Here is a 25813-nt window from a genome sequence, read left to right as displayed (position 1 = left end):
AGATGCAGTACGCACCTGAGATGGGATATCCGTGAGCTTTTTAGGTGTTCTCCTCTATTCGATACCTCTCCCATGGACTTATGCGTGTTGCCTACTTTGTGAATCTTGTTCTTCATTACGACCGCACCCTCTCTCTTGTCCGCCTCTGATTTGAACCCCCCCCCCTTCTCACCCATCAGAGTCCGGACGGTTTTGTTCCTTCCCATCCCCGATCCGAGTCCACACGGCTGTCAGCCACAGTCCTCTACCTTGTCCGTCTTTTTGTTTTTCGAGATCGGGCGTGCTCTGGTCTTCTCTTCATGACTCTTTGACGTTCCGTTATGTTGGTCTGGTGGGGGTGAGTGTGGGGGTTGGTTGAAGCGGGTTTCTTTGGTTCGATCGTCGTGGCTTCAGCCTGGTTGTTAGGGGTTTCTGCGCTATAGTCCTACCCGAAGTGTTTCGGGGGCCTTGAGCACGTTTCACAGGGGATTACGCAACACTTGAGAATGTGCCATCGCAGCTATCACGCCCCCACACACCACTGCCAAATCTTGGTGCTCACAAACCCCCCCCCTACAGAACCTACCACCCAGCAAAAAGAGCAACTCCTCCCACACTCATATCTGTAGAAACTGGCAGGGCCTCTCGATTCCCGGATCCCACCCACTCCAGACAGACTGAGCACTCGCACATCAGCACAAGCTCTACCTCCCGTTTTCACAGTCGAAGACACACGCCAAAAATTGTCACCGGAGACCGCACCACCTACGATGCGACCCCGTGTACGGGAACACCTGCCAGACGTACACGTTGTCTGCTTCAATGTGCAGCCCATCTTGGTCTGATTGCCTCAATTGGCAGCCACTGTTTAAAAGGGACTTGACAACCAAGCTGGCCAAACTAAGGTGAAAACACGTGACACATTGATAAAAACAAAAACGCATCCACAAACATGACTAAGGTAGTTGTCTAGAGAAATCACCACACATACTTCACAACGAGACAACGCACCACTAACAGCTTCGCAGACAAATACAACCCAAAAGGTACACGACACCGTGTGTAGCACCAATGAAACCGACCACATACTGACCACCCATTTCAACCATCACACTAAGTACAATCACTTAAAACACTCCAACTGTAAAGATAATCCTAAAAACGACACACAAACACACTCACATGAAACGGAATACACACCACCAAACAGAACAATACACGTCCCCCTACAAGTCAACAAACGAACACTGACACAGCACAATTCATCAAAACCGCCCGCCAGAAATTACTAAAACCCACGCAAACACACCAAACACACCGTATTTATAGTCTATGAAACTAACATTAAAAAACAACTCAACGTGTTTGCTCAACCCTGCAAAACATCACACACCGAAAACAACCAAATACGCAACAGAAGCAAAAACCACCAAACCCCCCCAAACACGCAAACAGTAAAGAAAGGAACACCACGAACAGTAATGAGAGAGAACAAAATAATAGATCTAACAAAAAAAACGGGACAGTGTATGAAGACGAGGGGCCACAAAGACAGATGGCCAGACGCCCAAGTTGGGGGTGAGGTGGGGATAATTCGGGGGAGGTTGTTGAAAAAAAGACACAAGACGACCCACCGCAACCCGTTAAAAGAGTAGGTAACGTATGACCTTGCCTCGCGTCCGCACGATTCGACTAACAAGTATCCAGCCGCAGACGCGAGGCGCCGAGCCGGCCTAAGCACTCTCTCTATGTTGAACAACAATAGGCCCCGAGCGTGAGAAGCCCAAGGCCCCCACCCCCTCCCCAACCCACGGATCAGCACACCCCCCCTACCTCATCGGTCCCACCCCCCCCCCCCACCCCAGATTCCGCGCACTCCCACCAACTTCCGCCTACCGCCCACACCCGGCACGACTGAACACCCCACGCACCCGACGACCGCGAGCAGGTCGGCCTGGTTGGTAGTCGTCGATTGCGCGTTAGTAGGAGTGACGAATATCGAGCGTCACCAAGGAATGTGAGGCGATGAAGCTGAGGCTTGGGCGTGGCGGATGGCGGTATACGGTGGACGAGCAATGAGTCGTCGCTCGATCGCATCGGGACGACCCCAGTGCCGATGGAAACATCGGGCTTTGTCACCGACGGTCGGTTCGCGGCGGGCGATGGGGTGGTAGGTGAGTGGCGGGCGCCGCGGGTTGGCCCGTTTAACAAACATCGCACATGTGTACTGGAAAATACAACGAGAGGCAGCCGGAGCTGGGAGGCAAAGAAATGGGTGGTAAGATGAAGAGCGGGAAAATTGGAAGAGGCAGCAAGGAGGGGTCGCGGCTCTCGGTGAGAGTTGGGAGAGGAAGAGATAAAGGGGAGACGAAGAGTTAGAATGAATCTGCGAAGTATAGGAATCTTGAAATTAAGGGAGTAAGAGACGGCGAGAGAGAGATGAGATGAGAAAAGAGAGAGATAGAGAAGAAGAAGAAGAGGAGAGAGAGCAGAGAGAGAGAGAGGAGGAGAGAGAGAGGAGAGAAGAGAGAGAGGAGAGAGAGAGAGAGAGAGAGAGAGAGTGAAAGGGCTGGGCAGTACACCCCGTTGCCAGGGCGTACTCCTCTCGCTACGCAATTGCGTACCGTTCCACGAAGTGGCGGCGGCAGCGGCGGCACCGCCGCCGTCGTAATCCGCGGGATAAGCCACGCCGTAGGTATAACGCGCGCGATTTACCGCGATGCAGGCCTCGGTCTCTCCTTTCAGCGAGAGAGGCGAGACCTCTCTCTGTCCGTCGTGAGGTGTCCATCTCAAGGTCACTCATCAGAATGCCATTCCCGCGCAGCACTGCCGTCGCGCTGCAACGCAGTACTCGCGAACCTCTCGGTGCGTTGCACCCGGTAAAAACTATCAGTGGTTTCTCCAAGCTGTTGCAACGTGTATTCGCATGTATTCCCTTGATTTTCTTTACCTTTCTTCTTAGTTGGACTTGGACTTTTGATCACTTATGACTTTTATATTTAATACATTAAGTAAAAGACAGAAATGCTTGACAATTACAATGATATAATTTTTAAAAAGCCTTGCATAATCATACACTGGAAAAAGTGTTCTATCAGTGTACTATTATTTCATTCCAGTCGAATCTACGAAATGGTATCGGTTTTTCTGGGCTTTGTCGTGCCGCGAGTGAGCACCTCAGACGCATGCGCTATGATTAGCGATTACAGCATCGCGATATTAATCACAATGCGATTTCTCGTGCGCGCTGCGGCGCGACACGACATCGGGCGGGCACGTACGTCGCGCGTCGTAGCACATCGTCCAAGCGGTATCGAGTGCCATGGCAGTGCGATGGCCCTGTACGCAGTATGCTAATGACGACGCGGTAACTTGTTGTCGCATTAAACGTGCGCTTCTATCTACCCGCGGTGCATCGCGTGGAGAAGATTTTCTTCTTGAACGTTTGATCCTCGTGCACATCTCTTGTTTCTCGTCATGTCCGATAGCCGTGCACAAAATATACCGGGTTTGTCGAGTCATCTTCGTCTATTCCAGAGTATTAGTAGAATCCTAGAACCGGATTTCTCTCAAACTTTTGTGGAAATTAATCTTTTTTTTTTACAAACAATCGCGATCTGTTTAGCTTTAAGGATTATGGAGAAGAGAGAAGGAATAAATTTGCTATTTATTTATACAATTTTAATCCTACTTTTTAATTTTTTATTGAATATAATTTTAGATATTTCTTAAAATATATATGAAGTATAAAGATTGCAAAAAATACATTTATTTTTTATTTCTATTGATAATTTTTTTTGGTGTTATATCAAAATTTAGTTTTGGATGAAAAGTTTTTCATCACTTACAGAAAAAATCAGCGCCTTATATTTTAAGAATCTCCATCCTAGAGAGAATATGTAAGGAGAGACATAATATTATATATATATATATATATATATATATATATAAAATATTATTATATATAATTGTAAAATTTTTATTATTATAATTAATCACTAGTGTATATAACAATTATATTGTTATAGCTTAATAAAAGTCAAATTTTATTTAATTTAAAATTGAAATTAATAATTTAACTTAGGAAATCATCAAGTGCACGCGCTTTAAAATAGAAAGCAGTTTTAGCAGTTAGACCACTTTTTGCGGTGAGCGTTTCAAATAGAGTCATCAATCAACAGCACCGCAGACAGATGATGAAATAGTACAGCTCTTTTATTCTCTATATGAATATTAGATTACAGGTGTAACCAGTTTGCCGTCTCGCGTAAGGTTTTTTTAGGGTCGCGTGGCAATGATTGAGGAAAAAGATTTCATAGATAAGATGAATAATCGCACGCTCTGTAAAAAAAAAAGTCCGAAATGTGAGGGAGTTAATGATTATTAATCGAAATCACGTAAATACTTAAAGGGGCGTTGCACGGAACTACGAAATTATTCAATTATTCGTATAATATGATATTGCATTTAACTTGTCATAAATCTCGTTTAAGTTTAGTTTATTGTGACGCAGGTGAGTCAACGCGTCGGAAAGTTATATCAGTGCAGTGGCCGTAACAACTAATCGATTAATAACAACAATGTAATTGAAGATGTAATATTTTAGGGTTTAGACTTAAATTTATTATTGAATATTATTGAAATGATATTATTGAAAAGAATACGCTATGTACACAGTAAAAAATTTATTGAACAATGTAAATCTAATTTGCAAAGTCTCCAACTCTCCACAAAAGAGAAGTTAAAATCAAATCAGCAATCATTGTCTCATAATATACAAGTAAGAATATAAACTTTTTCTTAAGAACTTTGATAATCTTAAACTTTAACAAAATATCATATTTTTATTTTTCAGTATTATAATAGTTATGTAAACAGAGCATAGCACGATTGTTTTAATAATAATAGTATACAAATTTTTAAGTCTTGGCTTGAAGATATATATTATTATTTTCTATCATATTATATTTATATTATAATCTGTTTAAGATTAGCAAATTTTTTAACACTAAAAGTTAGTGCCATTTTGCTATTTTTTTAATTTTTTTGTATTATATAGTACACAATATTTTGAAAATAAGTGAATATAACTCTAATGATACAAATAATATTAAAATAATTCTCAATTAACTAAAAAAAAGAATAAAAAGTGATCAAATTGGCCATCGGCGGTTCTAATGTTTAAAATTTTATATTCTTATACATGAGCCAATGATTGTTAATTTGATGCTAATTTTTTCTGTATTTCAGAAATACGAATTTAATAAAAAATAGATTGTTTTTTTAATATCAACAACGACTTTTTGAAAGCGTTGATGAAACAAAACTCATGTTAAACACTCAGAAAATTATTACAGAGAACATACAAATATTTTGCACGAAAATAAAGTTAAAGGAAAAGAGAACAAAAATAATACGATAGAATATAAGTTTATAGTTGAATATATTAATATCTCAAATACATACTATGCACAGGAATAATATGCCTCAGTGTAAGTCCGATCTAAATATTCTATTTTATGGGCTCCTTCGGTTTATTGGCTTCCACGAATTACTCGTTAATATCGGTCATATCATTAACCGGGCTTAATTGTAAGAGCTCGTAGCGACATCGGTATTCCGAGAGTCTCGGTGCGATTATCGATTTTTCAAAACGCGGCCTCTATTACATCCGTCCCGTTTCGTGCCGTGCGTGTCTACGTTCTCGCAATCTTGCTCGGTCGTGCTTTCACCAGGCGTGAACCTCCGGACACCGGAAGGATCTCAGGCCGGAACGCACGCCCGAATACAAATCGAGGGAGAAGTAGTTCCTCACCTCGCGAGAGACTCCCTTCCTGTCGAAGCTCCAATCGCTCGATAAAAACCAGTGGTGCGCGAACGATGCCTTCGACGGACCGCCGTGTTATTAGAACGAGATCTTTAGCGCGCAAGAGTGTCAGAAAAGTATCGCGCATTTCGCGTATCAACGTCTAATTAGTATGCTCGACAAGTCCTTCCTTACCTTACGACGCTCGCAAAGACGAGGGAGGACCTGCTAAACGCACCCCCCCCCATCCCCTCTTTCGAGCCCTCATGAGATGTCGCGGTAACAAGACACGTGCTATGCAGATGTCGTGTCCAGGAGCCATCCCCTTGGCGGAACGCCGCCTGTGATTTAGGCTAATTACGCGACCGGCGGCCGCGTAAATTTCTCCTACCGGCCGTCGCATCTCTATATCTGTACCTGGATACGCGATCTCTCTCGGTTATACGCGTAGCATAGACATATCCTCCTAGACATAATCGTTCATAGATTCGTGGCAATTGGGGCGATGCGGTTGCATTTTTGTTTCCTGCGTTCAATGCGAATACACAAATGCAGATCAGACCAGTGAGTAAACAAACGCAAACGAGAATGAACAATTGTTTCTGAGAAGATAGTGAGACACGTTGAAGCAAGTTGTCTGATTGCTCTCGTTTACTTGATCTTTCTGTGCTTCGCGTTTCTACTTAATCATATCACTTTATTTGTTGCAATAACAACATAACTCATGATATAAAGTTTTCTAGCTTGAGTACTTTCAATAACTAAAGTTTTGTAATATTATTCTTAACTGTGGTTTTTGATGTAACGATTTGTTTGTATTGATTGTAGAGAAATAAAAGTATCATTAGCTTTTCACTCAGTGCATTGAATTCTTGTCAAAGAGCGACGGGTCGATTTTTGCTCCCGGAGTGACAAGTAAAAACGATATGTTTTTTTAATTTTTCAGTTAGCTTGTGAATTCTGCTGAATCTGATTCTGACAACTTTCTAAAAATTTCTAAAAAATTTTAACTTGTCCAGAAAATATTATAATATTAATAGCACTTTAAACTATTAAATATAAAAGGAACCATTATAAAAACGTTACATTAATAAAAATGTAAAATTACAATAAATAAATAATTAAGTACTCGTAAAAATCGATCGAAATATATGAGAACAAAGTAATATGAGAAGAAGGCTATATCTAAGTCAAAATGAATTGCAGTGCTTATAAAATATTTATTACGTGAATCTTATAATTTCCTGCAGTAAAATACTACATAGAATACAAAATATTCTAAGAGAAAGTTTTTGAAAAATGCAATGAACAATGCTCTCAAGTAGTTACATAATTAAGATTTAAAATAACTTCAATCGTTCTTTTTATTTTTTGCAGACAAAAAAAATAATTTTGGAGTTACTTCATTGTTACAGCAAATTAGCGACATGTGTATACGGAAAGAATAATTTTACTAAAGTATCTAATTTAGCCAGATGTAAAATATCTGAAAATAATTTTATTGCATCATCAAAATAATTATATTAGGACATACTGCACTCAAACTGTTTGCCAGATTGTCAAAATTTTTTTTGTTTTTTGCTTGATTGTCCTATATAATTATTATAATGGTTTAACAAAATTTTCAGGTCTATTACTTATGTAACTAAATCTTTAGATACTTCAGCAAAATAATTTTTTCATGCAACTTGTCTATTGAGTCCTCTCGGTCAGTTCGGCCATCGATCTTTCATTAAGAGAAATTGAAGCCGCGATATACCAAAGTGGGAATTCTACAGTCTTCGGCGTTCAATATTTTGGTTGTTAAATCTCAAATCAAAACTTGGACGAAGGGATTGACGGAAATTCTCTGTGGCATATACATTGTTATGTATACCTGGCTGCTTATCGCGCGAGATATACACGTGTATACGGATACGCATCGAGCGAATGCGGATAGACGTGATAATTCCCTCATACATGCAAATGTAACTGTACATAGCGTCCACAATATGCGTGCGCGCAGTACATGCATATATATACATACATATTAATACATATATTGTATATGTGTGTGTGTGTGTGTGTGTGTGTGTGTGTGTGTGTGTGTGTGTGTGTGTGTGTGTGTGTGTGTGTGTGTGTGTGTGTGTGTGTGTGTACAGTACGCACAGCGAAATTACGCCGGTTGTACTAAATACCGATCCTTGACTGCGCGTATAATTATCCTGGCGTATCGGTAGATGGTCTTGTGTGCAGCTCTTCGCAATATACAGCGCGTCTACGCGGCTGCTCGTATACTTGCATATATATGTACGCTATACATATATATATCCTAACAATTTTAGTACGGCTATCGGCGGAGGATGCACCGACTCCACACCTGTGCATTTGCATAAGTGTCTGTCATCGTCCGTGTTCTACATGCGTATTCGCAGATATCGCGGTTGTTCGCGGTTATGGCGATCTTACGCTTCGCACTTGAGAAGAACGTCCCTTTTTCTGCCCATGGAATCGCGCAAATCCCAGAGCCGATCGACGCGCTGGAACGTGCAATTTCAATAAAAACGCACAGCATCTAGCTGTGCGTGTGTGTGTATGTGTGTGTGAAGCGATACACAATTTGACGGTGCTTAGAGTCTCACGGGGTTCAAATATCGTGTATATATATGTATGTATGTACGATATATACACGTGTATCGAGATACAAAGTCGCAACTGGATTACGAGAAGGTTCAGCAGGATCGAATAAGGGTCACTCTTCGCTGGAGGACACGTTCCGCTTATCCTTCGTCTGTTTCTGCCCGTTTTCGTTGCGTGGAATGAAACATACACGGAAAAAAGTTTGGCACTACTGCTGCATCATAGGTGGTAGTGCAGCGCCACCTCGCATTTAGGACTACAGAGTGCCAGTTTTGGGTAACTGGCAGCACTAAGCGCCGGGAGAACTGTTCTCCCCACCCTGATGGGGCAACCACTGCACTTTAAGGTTAGGAATGCTGCGGTGCGAGATTGGGACAGCAGGGCTCCCGATTGGGACAGCAGGGCTCCCAAACTGAGAGAACTGCCGTGCCAAAGAGAAGTACAACAGCGCACTCTCATTTCGTACAGCTGTTACACTAGTTGGTGCTTCTGTAGTGCCAAACTTTTTTCCGTGTAGAGAACGATAGTCATTTCGTATCCGCGACGACAACGGAACGATAGTCGCTCGATCTTTTCTGCTGCCTTTTTTCAGAAATTCCTGACCACACGTGACGATAATATCCCATTACCGCCTTCGAAAAACATTTTTTCATCACTACGAGTTAACGAATGAAAACAATTTCAAATTTAAATGGTCTAACTTAAAAAAAATAGAGAAAAGTTACGTGATTTTTTAATTTATAGATATCTTTTAACACAGGAGCATTGCTGTCTCTTTAAAATAATAAATAATGAACAAAATTTAAGCAATAAAAACGATTTGTTATTTTAAAAAGAATAGCTTAATAATAATTTTAATGTAGTGAAAGCATTGCCACTTTTTTACTAGTATGGTGTCAATTTCTTACGCGAAAATGATACGGTGAAACTTCATTTCTTTTAATTTCAAAATGTTCTTTAATTAATCTCTTTTTTTTCATGAATGTAGATAAGGCTTACAATGATAATTCCAAAAGTTATGTAATGAAGATAAATATATTTAAATACTTTTTATACCTATTTATATTTTTTATTCATTATAAACTTATTCTCCAAATTTGATCAAGAATTTATTTGGAAAGAACTTGTTTATTAGCGCTTTTAAATTTGACCTTACATTCGGAAAATCTTTAAGGTTTGGAGACCGTAATGCGTTTCGCGGCGAGAAATCGGCCGGCACAATGAAAGGAAAATAAGAGAGAAAGAAATGTTGATATAGCGAGATGATTACTGGGCGGGCGAGCGGTGCAATTTCATAACGTTTTATAGCCCTCATAACATTTTCGCCGCGCATCCCGCGTGCGCGCAATTAGCGAGTTAGCTACTGTGTAATCACGCGTGTCGTTAAAGTGTCTAAGGAAGCACGGAGACCGACTTTTAGCGTTGGCCATTCGCGTGTGTCCCGTTCGACAGACAAATCCCGTGTTTAAAGCTGATTTAAAACGGGCAACTTGTTATTACACCGTCGCGTCGTAAAAAGGATCTCGCGCGCGCGCGTGAAAAACTCACCTGGTGTTAAACACCAGTTACATTTCGCCGTTATGTTTACCTGACACTAGAGACGCTTGAACATCAGCCGTGATAAAGTAAAGCCTTGCCAGATGCGGCGGCGACATGCACAATATTAACGTCCAGTTCTGCACCGAAAGTCTATACTTACTTAATCTTAATTCTCGTCTCGTATTTATTTTTCTGTTGATCAACAGCGTTCGAGCGTTAAAAAAAAATAGGCAACAACCGTGACAGAATTAGTAATTCTCGAAATAATAAGAAAGCCGATATATTTCACTCCACCATTACTCCCATCCGTGAGTGCGAACGTTCATAATGGCAGTTCGACATCATAATCAAGCGTCGACACGAGATCCATTAAGTCCGTATTACATTTCTATGTCAAAGAACGAAGCTGGCTCAAGAAGGAGCTGAAATATTATTGGTACCGTTAGCCTGTATGAAGTTTTCACCGAAGAGAAATACATTTTGAAGAATTAGCACACAGACAACTACGTTTAACAAGGATAATTAGTTAAGAAGGCTAATGAGAACGTACGCGTGGTACTTGGAGCGCAAATTTTTTTTTAATTACCATAAATTTTGTTCAAATATTTGCAGACGCTTCGGCCATCTCTAACACAAATAAAATATTAATTCTAGATCTCTAGTGATAATGAACAAAAAAAGTGATAGCCTGTCATTTTTTTATAAAATTGATTACTCCACATATAATTAACAAAATATTCATCACGATTAATAAAACCATTTGCATAAAAATTGTGTTTGGTGTCAGCCCTTTATTACTGTTATATTTAGTTCTTGCAATAAAATGTATTTTCTTTTATTTCTATTAGAAGTCGAATTTTTATCGTTCGATCTATCGGACGAACTGCAAAATGTCTGTGAAATATATTTCGTTTTGTTATTGCAGGTGTCGGCGGGCCAGCACATGCAGCTCACGGGCGATCTGAAGCCGGTCGTGTCCGTCGCGGCGCAACAGGGCATGTACTTCAATCAGCAGCAGGCGCAGAATCAGGCCGGGCCGTCGGCGAATCAGGCTGACACCTACTGCTCGGTCTCGCAGTCCCAGACCATCAACTTCACCCAGCAGAGTTTGCGGCAACGGGCGGCGGCAGCGGCCGCCGGCGGAGTGCCGCAGCCGGGTGCCGCCGGCCCGGGCACGCGGGGCCATCCGCAGCAGGTGCCGCCAGGCCAGGTCGATCAGCACCAGCACGCAAAGCTTCTCCAGCAACAGCAATTGATGCGCGCGCAACAGGTAAGCCGCCCGATATTGTCATTTGCACTGCAAATTTTCTAGAGATGGACGACAAAACGAGAATTTCAAGACAATCATTTTTTATTGATTTTTCTTGATCATAATGCAAGAAATTTTGTCTTATTTTTTATCAAATATATACCTGTACCTAATTTTGCTCACCTCCTATTTCCAAATAGTTACCCAACAAATTATACAGATAACGCTAATATATCATTCAGGAAGTCGATACTATGTATTTATGCCAGTTAACTAATCAATATCTGCTTTCTACGGCTTATAATCACAATTTAAATAATTGTGCTCATCTAAATTTAAAACTTCAGAGGTAAATTTCTGCTTTGTATAACTATCACGTAACAGTTATAAATATCCATAATTCAAATTATTGTAGTTCTTTATTTATGCTTTTCAACACTATATTTACTTTAAATTTTTATTAAAACATCTTATTTATAAATAAAGAAAGAACTCTTTGCATATGGTGAAATCACTATGACCAGGAACACTGCAGAAAACATATCTTATTATCATACAAAAAGTTAAGATTCTGTTTCTTTATTTAGTGTTTAACTTTTGACTAGTATTTCTTGTCTTTCTTCAGTTAATTGGAGGAGCTTTTTAATATGCAAACATTAAGATAACGCCTCTTAGTAAATAAACAGTTTTATATTTAATAAACAGTTGTATGTATAATTTTTCCATAAGTATGTTAATAAATATTTAATTAAACATGTTGATTTTTATTTCACATTTTTTGAAAAATATTTATGAAATAGAGGAAAATATACGTATACCTAAGCCATACATATGTAATCAACATGGCCTAAGTGCTACCTTTTTAAAAATCTTTACTGTGCTTATATAAATAATTGAAAATATTTAATATATTTTATATTTCAGAAATGTTTCCATTTTAAATCTGACGCTTATTTTTAAATTTTGTACTTATTATAAAAAATTAGAAAAACCCTCAAAGTTTTATCTCATATACAAGAAATTAGTGTTCCTGTCAAGATCTTGAAATTCTTATTTTCGTCCATCACTAAAATTTTCGTTGTTCCGGATTGTTTTACACGCGAGGTGCAGGTATTTCGCAAAGTTCGTAGAGGTTGTGTCGTTGTATGGAACGACGGTGTCCCGTCGGTGATGACACGTGTCGACGGCGACACGTGTCGCCGCTCGAATGATATCGCAATCGACGTAAATGACCTCCATCCAGATTTTCGTATGCAATATCGCACGCGAACAAAACGCGCAAAGTCATTTTCACGTAAATTACGTTTGATTCGCTACTTTACTGTCGAATCGTCTCGCAGTAGCGTTCACATACGTGTAACGTTTATCTTTATGCGATTATTATCGTCCTCCACGCACTTTCGCACCTTCGCCAACGTCGTCCTGCTTGGAGAATCGCCGATTCCGAGTCGTTACATCGATAAACGATATCGTCTCGCGGAGCTTTTGCCACCGACAATCGCCTATGCAGGTAGACGATCACAAGATAGCAGCGCGATGGCACATTATCTGAGACATTAAGCTCATATCCAGCGAGCAAGAGAGAGAGAGAGAGAGAGAGAGAGAGAGAGAGAGAGAGAGAGAGAGAGAGAGAGAGAGAGAGAGAGAGAGAGAGAGAGAGAGAGAGAACCCCGCGACGTCCGTATGCAACAGGTATCGCTGCTAGGTCTTTTGCAACTTCTGCCCCGTCGCGTTGAAAGAAGCGACACAAATAGGACAAATAGCGCGAGTGAAGCGGGGACAGAGGAGGGCTTTCTTTCCCCGAGACGAGGAACAATGGACAAAAAAGTTTTTGCGCCGTGTTCGCCGCTGCGGAGCTTCCTGCGGGAGCATCCCGTGATATCGAGGGAAACCCGAGATATCGGCAAATTAGCATTCTCGGTGATCACTTCACGCGAGATTAACTTTCGGAGGACCGACCGGTGTTGTAATATCTTAAGAAGACGTTATGCGGAATAATTTATTTACTTTAGCTTATATGGCGCGAAGAAATTTGAATATACGATTTTACTTTAAGTGTATCTGAATAACTTTTGTTCAAATCATTTTTTATATAGGAGCTTTTTTATATAGGAAGATGTGAAGGAGTACGAATTTGATAATATTTGTCCAAGAGATGTTCGTAGAGGTTGTGTCGCATAGACAACAATGTAATTTGTCTCAGTCTCCTCGCATATGTACATTCTTTTCGAAATTTTTTTCTCTTTTGTTTAATTAAAGGACGTTAATCATAGATCTGACTGTTAAAAACTTCAACTTTCTAACAATTTGAGAAAATTTTAATTTTTAATGTTGGCAGTATGAAAAAAGTTTTTATATTGTTATGTTGAGAATATATTCACGCAATATTGTTATTCGGTTTATTTCATAATTACGTAGTATGAGTTCAAAGAATTGTTCAGGATCTCTTAGATCCTGGTTTAACATCGAGATAAATAGATTTTTCAATTCTTTTCATTTTGTGAGTAATAAATTTTAAATTTTGTTCTTTAAAATCATAATCTAACCTTATTTCTAGTAATCGAAATAACTCAAATCCCATATCGATCAAAAATATATAAAAACTGCACTCCTAACAGATTAATATTGTTTCGAAACATTAAAAACAGTTTTATATATATATATTTTATTGTAATCTTATTAGAAAATCAAATATAACTTTTAATTACTTCAGAAATCAAAATCATAAAAGTGATAACTTTGAAAAGTAGATATGTTAACTCCTTGCAGTTGAAGTTATTAGAATTATTTCCTCTTTGCAACATTATTATTGAAAATTTAAAATGCAAAAGAGAGAAGAAAGTGTAGAGTAGAACAAACAATATTTTTATAAAAACCTGTACATTTCCAAATCATAGCAACACTTTTTTTAAAACAATTATCCTATATAATGTAACTAATAACATTCAACTTTTGATAGTATGTCCCTATTCTAAATTGTAATGAAAAACAAAATTTTACGAATTAATAACAGTTACATTAGAATTCATGTATATCAAAATATTTGACAAGGTCTTGCAAATCCTAATTGACACTCACAAGTGAGCAAAAAAAAGATATCCTAAGATTAAGTATATTCTAACGAGAGAATTATTCGGATTATCTTTCCTTGAAGAGAATTTAATAGGGAATGGCATTATTTTTAATGACTCTTTAATTCTCGTAAAAGCCTCCGGTCGAACTCTTCGATCAAAGTACATCCAAGTGTTATACGTTCGTGATCTGGTGCACGGAAGCCGCGTTCTTAACTAAACTTTTAAATTGATTTAAATTAGATTAAGTAATTTTGCGTTCATATATTTATCATCGCGCGCAGCCTGATTCATCTTGGCCGGTTTATCGACGAAAAGCGACGGTCGAAGCGTCGCGTCGCGTTGGCGGGAAGTCGATCCGGCAATTGCGAAATTGCGTGGCGTAGACGAAGCTGCTCGGAATCCCGGCAACATTCGTGGTCGCCCATTGGCAGATGACTCAGTTCGCAACGGCCCGATTGTTATCTCGATAATGCTAAGGTACCAAAGACGACGGTCGCTCGGTGCTCCAGTTACTAATTGCACGTTTCGCGCAGTTGGTTAGTCATCCCGCAGTTCTACCAGGGACGTGCTTCGGGCGATGAAGTGGTGCATCATCCAGAACGGCGCGCAGCCAGCCCGATGTGATTTTTTTATCTCCCGGGCGGAGAGTACTCGGCCAGCGCTGGCATGCGCGAATCGATTGCTTTCCTTCGAAACACGTTTTTGCATTTATGTGCGCACATAATCGATTAATAACGGACAGAACAATCCTAATAAACAGAGACGTAATTCTCACTTATTTATGGATCACTTAATTTTGTGTCACTTATCAACGTACTTTTGCATATACTGTAATATTTATATTTGTTTGAATAGTTATATTGAACTTAATGTTTCTTAATCTATTGTACTAATATTAAGCGCATGCAAATAATTATAATAATAACAACTTTTCTTTGAAGAGCGAATAATAAAAGAAATATGAGTTAATGAAATAAAGTAAAGAAAAATGCATTTCAAGAAAATGAGACATTATAATGCCTTCAAACTTAAGTTTATCTTATGATAGAAATAAAAATAGCATATATGCTTACACGAAATAACGAACTAATTGATTGCCAACTTAAAAAATATGCAAACGAATAAAATTAACAAATGAGACGTGTATAAAAATAAAGTAGTAGTGCAATATGAGAGATAACAAAGAGATATAAAGGAAAAAAATGACAAAAATAATAATGCCAGCCATAATGTTACACATTTTTTAACTAACAGTAATAAAATCGTAAAGTTACTAGAAAAGAGTATGAGATTTAATAGTGTCGATGTATCTTTAACGCAAAGTAAAAAGCGTTAAAAATGATAGAGCGATGTCTTTATCGAATTTCGCAGTTCTCTTTCGGATTTCCGCACTCAAGCGCGCGCGCATGATCTCGATTAGCGCAACCTCGCGATGATATTGGAATTGACGGGATAATCGGCCCTGTATCCATTCCGATCTATTAGGATAGTTAACGTGCACGGAACAACAGGAGCATCATCTATGAGTTCTAGGAATTGCCAGGGCTCGTAACACTTGCAGAAATCGATTCAATCTCGTTATAAGGTAGCATAGAAGTGCGAATCAAAATCCGAGATGAGATAAAATCCCTGGTAATTTTTTGCAAAATTACGAAATCCGTTCGCGTGAATAGAGGAGAATTACAATGATCAAAATAAAAAAAAAAGGAAAACTGAGAATATTTTCAAAGTTCTCAAAAATATACAACAAGAACAATGATGTATACTTAGTCGCTGGATACAAATCTGAATAATTTTATTTGATTATAAAAATAATTATGAAAGATGTGTTCAATACATAATGAACATTGCTGCGTAAATTTTGACGTTATAGAAAATCAGTTTGAGCGTCCTACACTGAGAAAAGAATGCTGTTAACTTGACTAAATTTTTCAACTTGATTAAATTCCTTCAGTTCAAGTATTCAACGTATATACGTGAAATGCATAAGCTTTAATTCAAATATTTATATATTTGATTGAAATATATAAATGCTTGAATTAAATAGATTTAATTGAGTTGAGAAATTTAGTCAAATTAACAACTTTTTTTCCTCATACCTAATTATTTTCATAGTTTAATAAAGGTGTTTTCATATCTTGTATCTCAATTTTTAGATGCTTTAGCAAAACCGTTTTTCAAGTGTGCATTTCAAGTTCTCGCGTTTCTCCCCAAGTCTGTCGCGATCTACGGAAATGTACTGTACTTTCTTTTCTTTTGAATAATGATGCTAATAATCGGTGACCTATTGCGCTGGCGCATCGTCGCGCGCGATTTGCCGGGATTGATCGGCGGTAACGGCGAGACGGCGATCTCGGTTGTGCAAGAGCATCCGGGATTGCGTTTCCCGGTTCCTGGTGTTACGCGAGGAAAGTCTGGGGCGAGGGAGACGACAATGCAGGCGGCGGCGGCGGCGGCGGCGGCGGCGAAGCGAGCTGCCGCCCGTCGGATACATTCACCCTTTCGTTCTCTCATCTCGCGCCGCTCTCCTCCGTTCTCCTCTCATCTCGTCCATCGTCGCGCGTCGGCCGGCGTCTCTTTCCACTCTCGACCGAGCAACAACCTGCGATTAGGCGAGCAACGCCCTTCTGCTCTCTCGTTCTCTCGAGACATCACGAGAGAGCGACAGGGAGCCGACCTTAAAACCGCGCATTGGGATTTTCAGCGCGCGCTGATTCTCGCCGAACCAAAGGCAACTTTCCAAGTCTCCACTCGCTCGAAGCGAGTCGTCAGGCTTCGGAGATGCGAGATGCACAGCGCAATTTTGATATCTCTATCTTCTCCTAACGTTTAATTAATCCTTCGGATCTGACGGCGGATCTGTTAGACTCGCCCTCTGTTACACATCTTGAATTATTGTTATTAAAATAAACTTAATACTCATTTTCTTCTTCTGCACAAGTTTATTTGGATTTCTTAATTTTTAAATTAGTGTCTCTTAGTCAACATAAATTTAATGAGTCATACAGGTCCAGCGTCAATAATAGTCACATTTTGTTGACAGGAAGGAAACAATACGTGAGTAGAATGGTCACACGCAATAGGAGATTACAATTTATTTTCATACACAGTAAAAACATTTTATTTTTATGTTAAAATCGGTCCTTGCTAAAATTTTTATGTTAAAATTTTTTCATATTACTGTTGTGTTAATTTAAGTGTGTAATTGTTACATAAAAATGATGTCAAATTATATAATTTACATTTATTTTTATGTTAAAACATAACAATATTTATGCTGTTATTCAACATATACTTAATGTGTTAAATTAACGGAAAAATTTCTGTGAATTATTTGGGACGTGCTAGATGTGTTAAATTTAACAATTTTTTTACAAATTCTTTAACTGTGTACGCGCTCACGCAGAACAAATGGATCTTTCTTTAAAGGAAAAAAACAACAGAAAGTTAATTCTTTTACGTAAATATGCCATCTGGAGTATGGCAATATGCAGTTAAGTGCGTAAGTTAAGTAAATACTAACCGCACAATGAATTGAGTGGTATTTGAATTAAAGGTGTATTTGAATTAAAATAAATTTGCTATTTTCAAGACATGTATAATAGATTTTAACGTCAGCTCCGAAAGGTTAATTAAGATTTTGATTCTGCCTGTTAGGCCGTTCTCTGTATGTATGCATGTTATTCTTGTTTTCTTTTTTTTTTCTGATTTTTATGCGTTCCTACTTTTACATTTACAGGTAATGCAGCAGCAGCAGCAGCAGCATATGGCAGGTGGAATGGGAAGCGTAAGGCCACCACCGCCCGAATACAAGGCCGCGGCCCAGGCGCAGATGATGCACGCTAGTATCGGTATGGGTCAGCAAGCGAGGTTCGCCAACGCTGGACCCATGCGCAGAGTTACGCAACAACCTATGCCGCCGTCGGGTAAGTACACCGAAGGAAAAAAATCTCACCGGCCCGTTATACGTGCGATCTTTTATATTTTATCTTACAGTTTAACAGCCAAATTTTAACACGGGAGCTACATATAATTTTGCGAAATGACTACAATTAATACATACGAGAAAAAAAATTGATTGCAAAAATTGGAGATTTGGTAGATCATATTTGAAATATGAATGAATCACATTTTGTTTAGAAATTACCTGATGATTACTTTCTTCTTGTAAAATATATCAAAATTCATGATAATGATAATTAAATTTTTTGAAATTAAAAAATGTATTTAAAGAGTAATATAGAAATATTATTAAGCACAAGATTTTTTTTTTTTTTTTTTTGAAAATGGGTTTTTTGTGTTATTTGCACCTTTCACAATCAGTTTAATTTTAACTTATTATTAAATTTATTTAGTTAAGTTATTATACTTGTTTATTTAAAAAATTTGTAATTACAAGAGAGAGTATATACTTTTATAATTACAAAATTTTAGAAATATAAAACTATAGTTTTCTAGATCTAGTTTAAAAATGCTAACCAAATTCCTATAGCTAAGTCTAACAAATGTTCTATAAGCTGTAAAATATCGAATCTAATTATAATAATCAGAAATTCTGTTTGATCTCATCAAAATGCATTCTATCACACTGTTTCATTGATATTCCCAAAACATTTTTTCAGTGTTTGTACCTTACAGTTTAACGTCTAAATCTTAATGTAAGAGCTTCACAATTTCGCAAGAAAAACCAACACTACGATAGAACCCGTTGCTCGATAACGGATATCTCGTGTTCACTGTTGTTTAACAACCATTTTGGCGTGGATTACACGTTTTGAATATTAGCGCGGAAAGAATTCGATCGAGCGTAAACGCGATGCTGACGTTCCGCTGGATTCGCTCCAAAGCCAGAGGAAGAAAGGTAGAAGGCGGCGAGGGGTGGCAAGAGGATGAAGAGAGGGGGAGTCGAAACTATCCTTATATATCTTGGCCTCTACAAGACTCCTATCGATCGCGGGTCGACGCCGGTTTTCCCAAGATTCCATCCAAACCGAAGGAAATCAGAAGGAATGCAGATCTTAACCGCGCGCGTTCTTCCCACAAATTTCATGTTTTCGAATTTACCTCCGGTCCGCCTTTTTTATGTCATCTCACGACCTACAATCTCGATTTAGTTGAATTTAATGTAGTCACGCCATCATGAATTCTTTGTTTTTGCGCAAGTTTAACTTTGTTACTGTCTTTAATTTTTGTCTACGTCGGTACAATCATGAGATTTTTGAAGACCCTTTGAAGAGTTCTTTATTGGCTCATCCTACCTTAAACAGTAATATTTTTCATCTCTTTTCTTTTCAATCGAAACGCCAAAGTTTGCCAAAGCGAAATACATGAGTTTTATTTTGAAACCGTAAATAGAAAAAAAGTTACGAAAGCTTAACACAAAACAAATTTTTATAGAGTACCCGGTTTATTTCATTTATTTTACTCTTTAAAAACTCTTGTAAAATCTTTAAAAAATAAGTAATTAAAATAAATAAATTTTCTAAAAGCTCAAACAGAATTATAAAAAAAATTTAATTAGACAGGCCTACATGTTCATGCCAGATATCATAGCTAATAGAAGTTTCTGTTCGAATTTCCTAGATCTATGGTAATAGCCTAGAGTTAAGTAAGAGCAGCAACAGCCGCCATTGGGCGAACGTCCTACATTACGGCGCGTACGGATGTTTTTCGCAGGTCCGATGATGAGGCCGCAAATGGCGCAACAGCAGCAGCAGCAGGCGTTACATGCGGCCGGCGGTAATATGTACATGGGCGGCGGCGGGATGGCTGCCATCGGCGGGATGCATCAAATGCACCAGCGGCTAGGCTACCCGAGAACCAACAATCAACGGCCGCCCAACGTCAGCGTTGGACCTCCGGACGGCCTTGGAAACAGTATCGCGGGTCGCGGCGCCCAGCAGGAGTGGCGACACGTTTTGATGCAGCAACAGCAACAGCAACAGCAGCAGCAGCAGCAGCAAGGCTTTCAGGCGCAAATGCGCTCACAATTCAATCAGCAAAGTCACCAAGGTGAGAGAAAGAAAGAAAGAAGAAGGTAGAACCAAATTTAAGTCGATGGAAACGCATTAAACTACTCATTTCAGAATGGTAGTGAATTGACACTAAACTATAGTTGATCAAACCGATCAAAAGTAAGTAATGCCAATAACAATTACCATTTATCTCAGTCGTCGAAATGAAAACTAAACGTGACATATAGTCACGATATTTAGATATATAATGAAACTTTAACATTAATTAATATTTTAAAAAGGAAGAAAATAAAAACAAAGAAATTACCTATGAAGATTTGTTTATAATCACATATTTATATTTAAATATGCAAAAGTTAAGTAGGCTCTATTGAAATATCGATCTTCTTTACTTCTATTTTACTTTCAATGGAAACAGCACATTAATTTTAATCTGGACACTTGAAGTAGAATCGAAGTTGAGGGTTTCAGTGAAATTAAAATCAGAATGTTTTATCAGAGTAAGATCTTTTGAGTTTATACACTCTATACACTAGTGAACGAAAACAATGACGTAATAAAATTAGATTAATTTATTTTAATATGAAGAAATGAAATTCTTTGATCATAATTTTTCCTATAAATCTGAATAACTCATCCAATCGATTTCTATTCATTAAAATTTCTTGTAATCTCAAAGTCCCTCATTTTTTATTTCTTCATAAAAAAAGTTTATGATGGATGCTTTATGCGATGATGCAACGAGGCTGTTGATTTCGCTGCGAATAGCAGGAGAGTTGATACACCGAGAGAATTTTCTCTTTAAAATAATCCTGAAAATCGTTGTAATTGTGAAACAACGTGAACCTCGAAAAATTTTACTATACTTTTTGCAAAATTTACTAAAATTTTAATAAAACTTTCCGAAGTTTTAGTAAATTTTGTTAGAAGTATAGTAAAATTCTTCGAGGTTCACGTTGTTTCACAATTACCATTATTTTCAAGGTAATTTTTAAGAGAAAATTACTTATTTAAAAAAATGGATTTGGCGAACCATAGAATTGAGGCATCAAATTGAGACAACTGAATTTGTACGAGCAAGACACGTTAAACCTGACAACACTATTGTCTGTCGAGGTGAATGTGCGTTTTGTTTGGACACAAACGCATAAATGCAAATTATATTCATAGAGAATTAAGTCTCCTGCGAATTTTACTTGCTACTTTCGTGAAAATTATTCGAATCAATGCGGGATTTTTACTGAATTGCACGATTTTTTGTAGGTGCTTTCGGCATGGGTGGCGCGGGCGGCACGATGCAAATGACCGCGGCGCAGATGCAACACCAACAATTAATCCGCTCGCAGAATGGCGGTATAGCCGGTTCAGGGATGGCCAACAGCACGCAGATGCAACAGCTGTTGACGCAACAGCACCAACAACAAACGTTGGCCATGCAGCAGAACAACAATCAAATGTCCCTGCAGATGCAGATGTCACAGACAACGTCCGTGAATTCGGTCAATGTTACCGGGACCGGTGAGTAACCATTTGTGAGATCATCTCGAGTAAGATAAACGTCCTAGAACATGGCCCTATATTTAACACATTTATAAGAAATCTTAAATATGTTTTATTATAATGTTAAAATGTAATCTTTACTAAAAAATATTTATAAGGCAGGCTATTGTAAAAAACGTTAAAAAAGTATCAACGTTAAAAATGATTTTCTTATACAAATCGTAGAATTTATACTTTGACGATGTTCTTTAAATTTTTTAAAGAAACATTATTTATTAAGATAAATTTTATTTTATATTTTGTTGTTATTTTATAAATAGTGCATTTAGGACAAGTATTTTAGAGTGTTTGAATATCGATTCATTTAGATACACTTTATACGTCCTAATTATTTTCGAAATAATTAAAAAATGTTTTATATTTTTGTGTGTTAATAATAGATCTTATATTTTAGTTAATTACATAATTAAATATATATATTTAACTGAAATATAAAGACTAAAACGTTATTATTGACATACACAAATATGAAACATTTTATATTAAAAAAATATTATACAAGAAAGAAGTTTTCTATGTAATTAGATTCTTTTATATCGTGAGTCCTTAAAACAATTAACAACTTTAAATGTCTGATTACTGGAATCTTTACTATAAATAGAAAGCAAGGACGTTACGACATATTCGAGATTAATTACTGATCATACAAATCAAACGGAATCTTCGTGAGATTATCCGTTCTCCAAGTTTTATACCATGAATATTTGTATTAATATTCGACGCATTTAACTGGACTCGATGTATTGTGTGTTTAGGTTCCCCGCTGCATCCGCATCAGCAGTACGGTGCGGGTAGCCCAGGAGTGCGCAGTCTACCGCCACCGCAGCAGCACACCCAGCCGCCACCACCGGCCACCACTACGGACCCGTCCGTGGCGGCGCCCGATTTCAGCCTGGAATTCCTTGAGAACCTTCCTACGGGAGACACGTCAAACTTCAGCGCTCAGGAGCTGCTTAATTCTCTCGACTCTACGGCCGGCTTCAATCTCGATATTCTGTAATGGGACCACGCCTGCCCGGATGTGGTCGGTTCGGATGTCGGTGTCTGGCGGTATGCCGGTTTTACTACAACGGCGGGGGCGAATGAGAGATCGATTTCCCCTTAAAGTATACACTTGGCGCGACGATACCGACGAATTTCACTTCGTCCGTCCGCATATCGACCTACCGCTTCCAATACGCATAGTTGATTTCCTTTATTGCGTCGACGAATTATTTGTCAGTTACATTTTTGAAACAAGGATTCCATAGGAATATACCTTCTTATTGGAATCCACAGTTTTTAATTAGTGAGAAACATTGTCTCTAAATGAGATGTTTAACTCAGTTGAATTTTATGAGGAGTTTCAAAAGAAAATAATGATGGAAATGAAACAATGTAATAGATAGATTTACGGATTCTTTGAAGTTCGAGTTTTTTTTTTAGGAAAACGGAACGCAGGTTGGTGATATGCAGGTACTTTGTTATATGTCGATGACCGACAGTTGCGAGTGACAGTTACCCACCGGTGCGACAACGTCCCACAGCCGGTCGTAGTGCATTCTCGGCTCGCCGCTTCCGCGCGGTCGCCGACTATTCTTCTAGGCAATTACATTTTAGTAAAAATTAATTTTGTAATAATAATCGCCGAGAAAGGCGCGGGAATTTAGTCCCATGGAAATATGGTGGCGTGGGTTATCAAGAGGTACGTGGAAATCGTTCTATCGTCTCGTTTTCTTCGGTGATACCGTGCGCATTGAGGGAGAGAGCGAAACGTCGAGAGAAAGAGAGATCGCGCGATTTCCTATTTTCCTTTCAAGTTTTTTTGCTCATGCTGGGCTGGGCTACACCGAGAACGATCGATAAAAGACGATGGATAAAATGAACTGATTTTTACTCCTAGAGTGGCAAGTGAAAATAATGTTCTTTTGTACTTTTTGAGTTGTTGAGTCTGATTTTGACTCTTAGAAAATTTTGATTTATCAGAAAAATATTAAAATCAACATATGAAACTATTAATATAAGAAACTATTTTATAAGAATAATATATTAATGAAATCATAAAGAGAGAGATTTGACCGATACATGAATAATACAAATTAATAAATGAAGAAAACTTATTCGGTCAAAGTGGATCTTGTTTAAAAATATTTTTTGTGTGAATCTCATAATTTCCAGTAGTAAAATACTAAAATAAAATACAAAATATTTTAAGAAATAAACTAATAAACAGCAATGATCTCAAGTGTCGTTATAAAGCTTTAAATATCTTCTATTGATATAATGACCGTAGATATTAATATTTAAAACTTTTTTAGAACATGAATTATTAAAGATGAGATTATTGTGATATTTTACTGGCAAGAAAATACGAATTAATACATTCATGAAACTTAATATTATAATGTTTTACTAGCAGAAAAACATGAATTATTATGTTCGAATTATATTCATAAAGTTCAACAATAATAATGAGTAATAGTTTCATATACTGATTTTAATACTTCTCTGACAAATTAAATTTTTCTGAATATCAGACTTAGCAATTCAAAAACTACAAAAAAACATTGTTCTTACTTGCCATGCCAAGAGCTAAAATCCATTTTATCCATCTTCTTTTCCAGAGTGCCCGCGTCGACGACTTCGGCAGGTGCGATGACTTCGACGGGCATTCCGCAAGACGATTCTCCTTTCTCTTGATCCTTCACGTTGAAATCCGCGCGAAATAGATAGAAATATAGATACGAAGGCCGCAATTTTAAAGTTTACTCGGTTGAATCTGTTTCGGCCGTGAAAGAAAAAACCTGGTTACCTTGCGCCGGCTCATCATTGCAAAGAACGTCCAAGATTTTCCTGGATGAGCGAGCCTGGCCGGGCGTTAATACTTTTTAAGGATAATAATGTAACAATATAACGATTATATTATATATTATATCATAATAACATAATGATATATCGTTATATTATTACATTATTATGGAAATAATAATGTAGTAACGTAACGATTAGAGGGTAACGTATTTAATTATGCCATTAACGGCACATTTACAATTAACAGCAAGTCAATTATCAATTATCAGCATTCAATTCTAAGTTTGCGACGCACGTAAATACGAAATCGCGCGCGCTGATCCGATCGATCCGTTATATCAGAGATTTATGATAAAAGGGATAAAAAAGAAAGAAGGAACTTCCTCTCTCCTAAACGCATTGTTAGCGCTAATGCGAGATAAAGAAAATTATTCATTGTATATAGATATTACAAAAACTAGAAGAAATTTGAGGCGTTAAGATCGCACAGTTAGACGATTATGTAACAATAAGGAACCTAAAATATATATAGATAAATATTATAGTGGTTACAGTGTTTAACGAGACGACAGTAATAATGCAGGTGAAAATCGCGTGCACGTGAAAAATTATGCGCGACTGAAAGAGAGCGTGTGGTGAGAGAGACATGAAACACGAATGCATCACGGCGACAGAGCACATTTGTACACACATATTTATTAAGTTTTAATATACCGAATGTGCTGTGTCGCGTTACGTTGAAGTTGCACACAAATTAGTCGGCGATAAAGTAGATTCCATTTTCGATCGCGGCGAACTACTCGGTATTTTCTAAATGGGGGCAATCATTTTTCTCTCGTAGGGATTCGCGCGGAGTGTATCGTCGAAATATTATTCACCGTTCTTTTCTTTTTCTTACTTTATCAAACGCAATTTTGTATGCTTTATTTTAAAGATTTTTTTAACCAAATAAAAAAAGTAAGGAAAGACAAGGAAAATCTTGAAGTTTGCGCTTTGTGTTGATCGCATATGCGGAACCGTTAACAATGTATAATAATTCAACAATATAGTTCGATGATATAGGGATGGGAGAGGGAGGGAGAAAGAGAGAAAAAGGAATCTGTGACTATTCTTCCAAATAGCGATACATTCCATAGATAACAAAAAGAAAAGAATAGCGATCTGTGGTTCGTCTAATCAAAAATACTGTTTTTAAAAAAGAAAAAAAGCACACGACAAAAAA

At 38.0% G+C, this 25813-nt stretch overlaps 1 protein-coding gene across 4 annotated transcripts in view; it reads left to right on the top strand.

The window, feature by feature from the left end:
• The window catches only part of LOC105839070 (neurogenic protein mastermind), a 263604-nt gene extending 237791 nt beyond the window's left edge, over window positions 1–25813 (top strand). For all 4 annotated transcript variants that reach the window (XM_036289572.1, XM_036289571.1, XM_036289574.1 and 1 more), the window contains exons 3-7: window positions 10869–11213; window positions 18006–18192; window positions 19943–20278; window positions 21505–21759; window positions 22557–25813. In XM_036289572.1, the coding sequence (XP_036145465.1) occupies window positions 10869–11213; window positions 18006–18192; window positions 19943–20278; window positions 21505–21759; window positions 22557–22801 (1368 nt within the window). In that variant the 3' untranslated portion in view covers window positions 22802–25813. The remainder of the gene's footprint in view (window positions 1–10868; window positions 11214–18005; window positions 18193–19942; window positions 20279–21504; window positions 21760–22556) is intronic.

The sequence above is a fragment of the Monomorium pharaonis genome, chromosome 7 (genome assembly GCF_013373865.1).
Source record: "Monomorium pharaonis isolate MP-MQ-018 chromosome 7, ASM1337386v2, whole genome shotgun sequence".
NCBI classification, from domain to species: Eukaryota; Metazoa; Arthropoda; class Insecta; order Hymenoptera; family Formicidae; genus Monomorium; species Monomorium pharaonis.
Note: the sequence above shows the minus strand (reverse complement) of the source record. Positions and strands in the feature narration are given on the sequence as shown.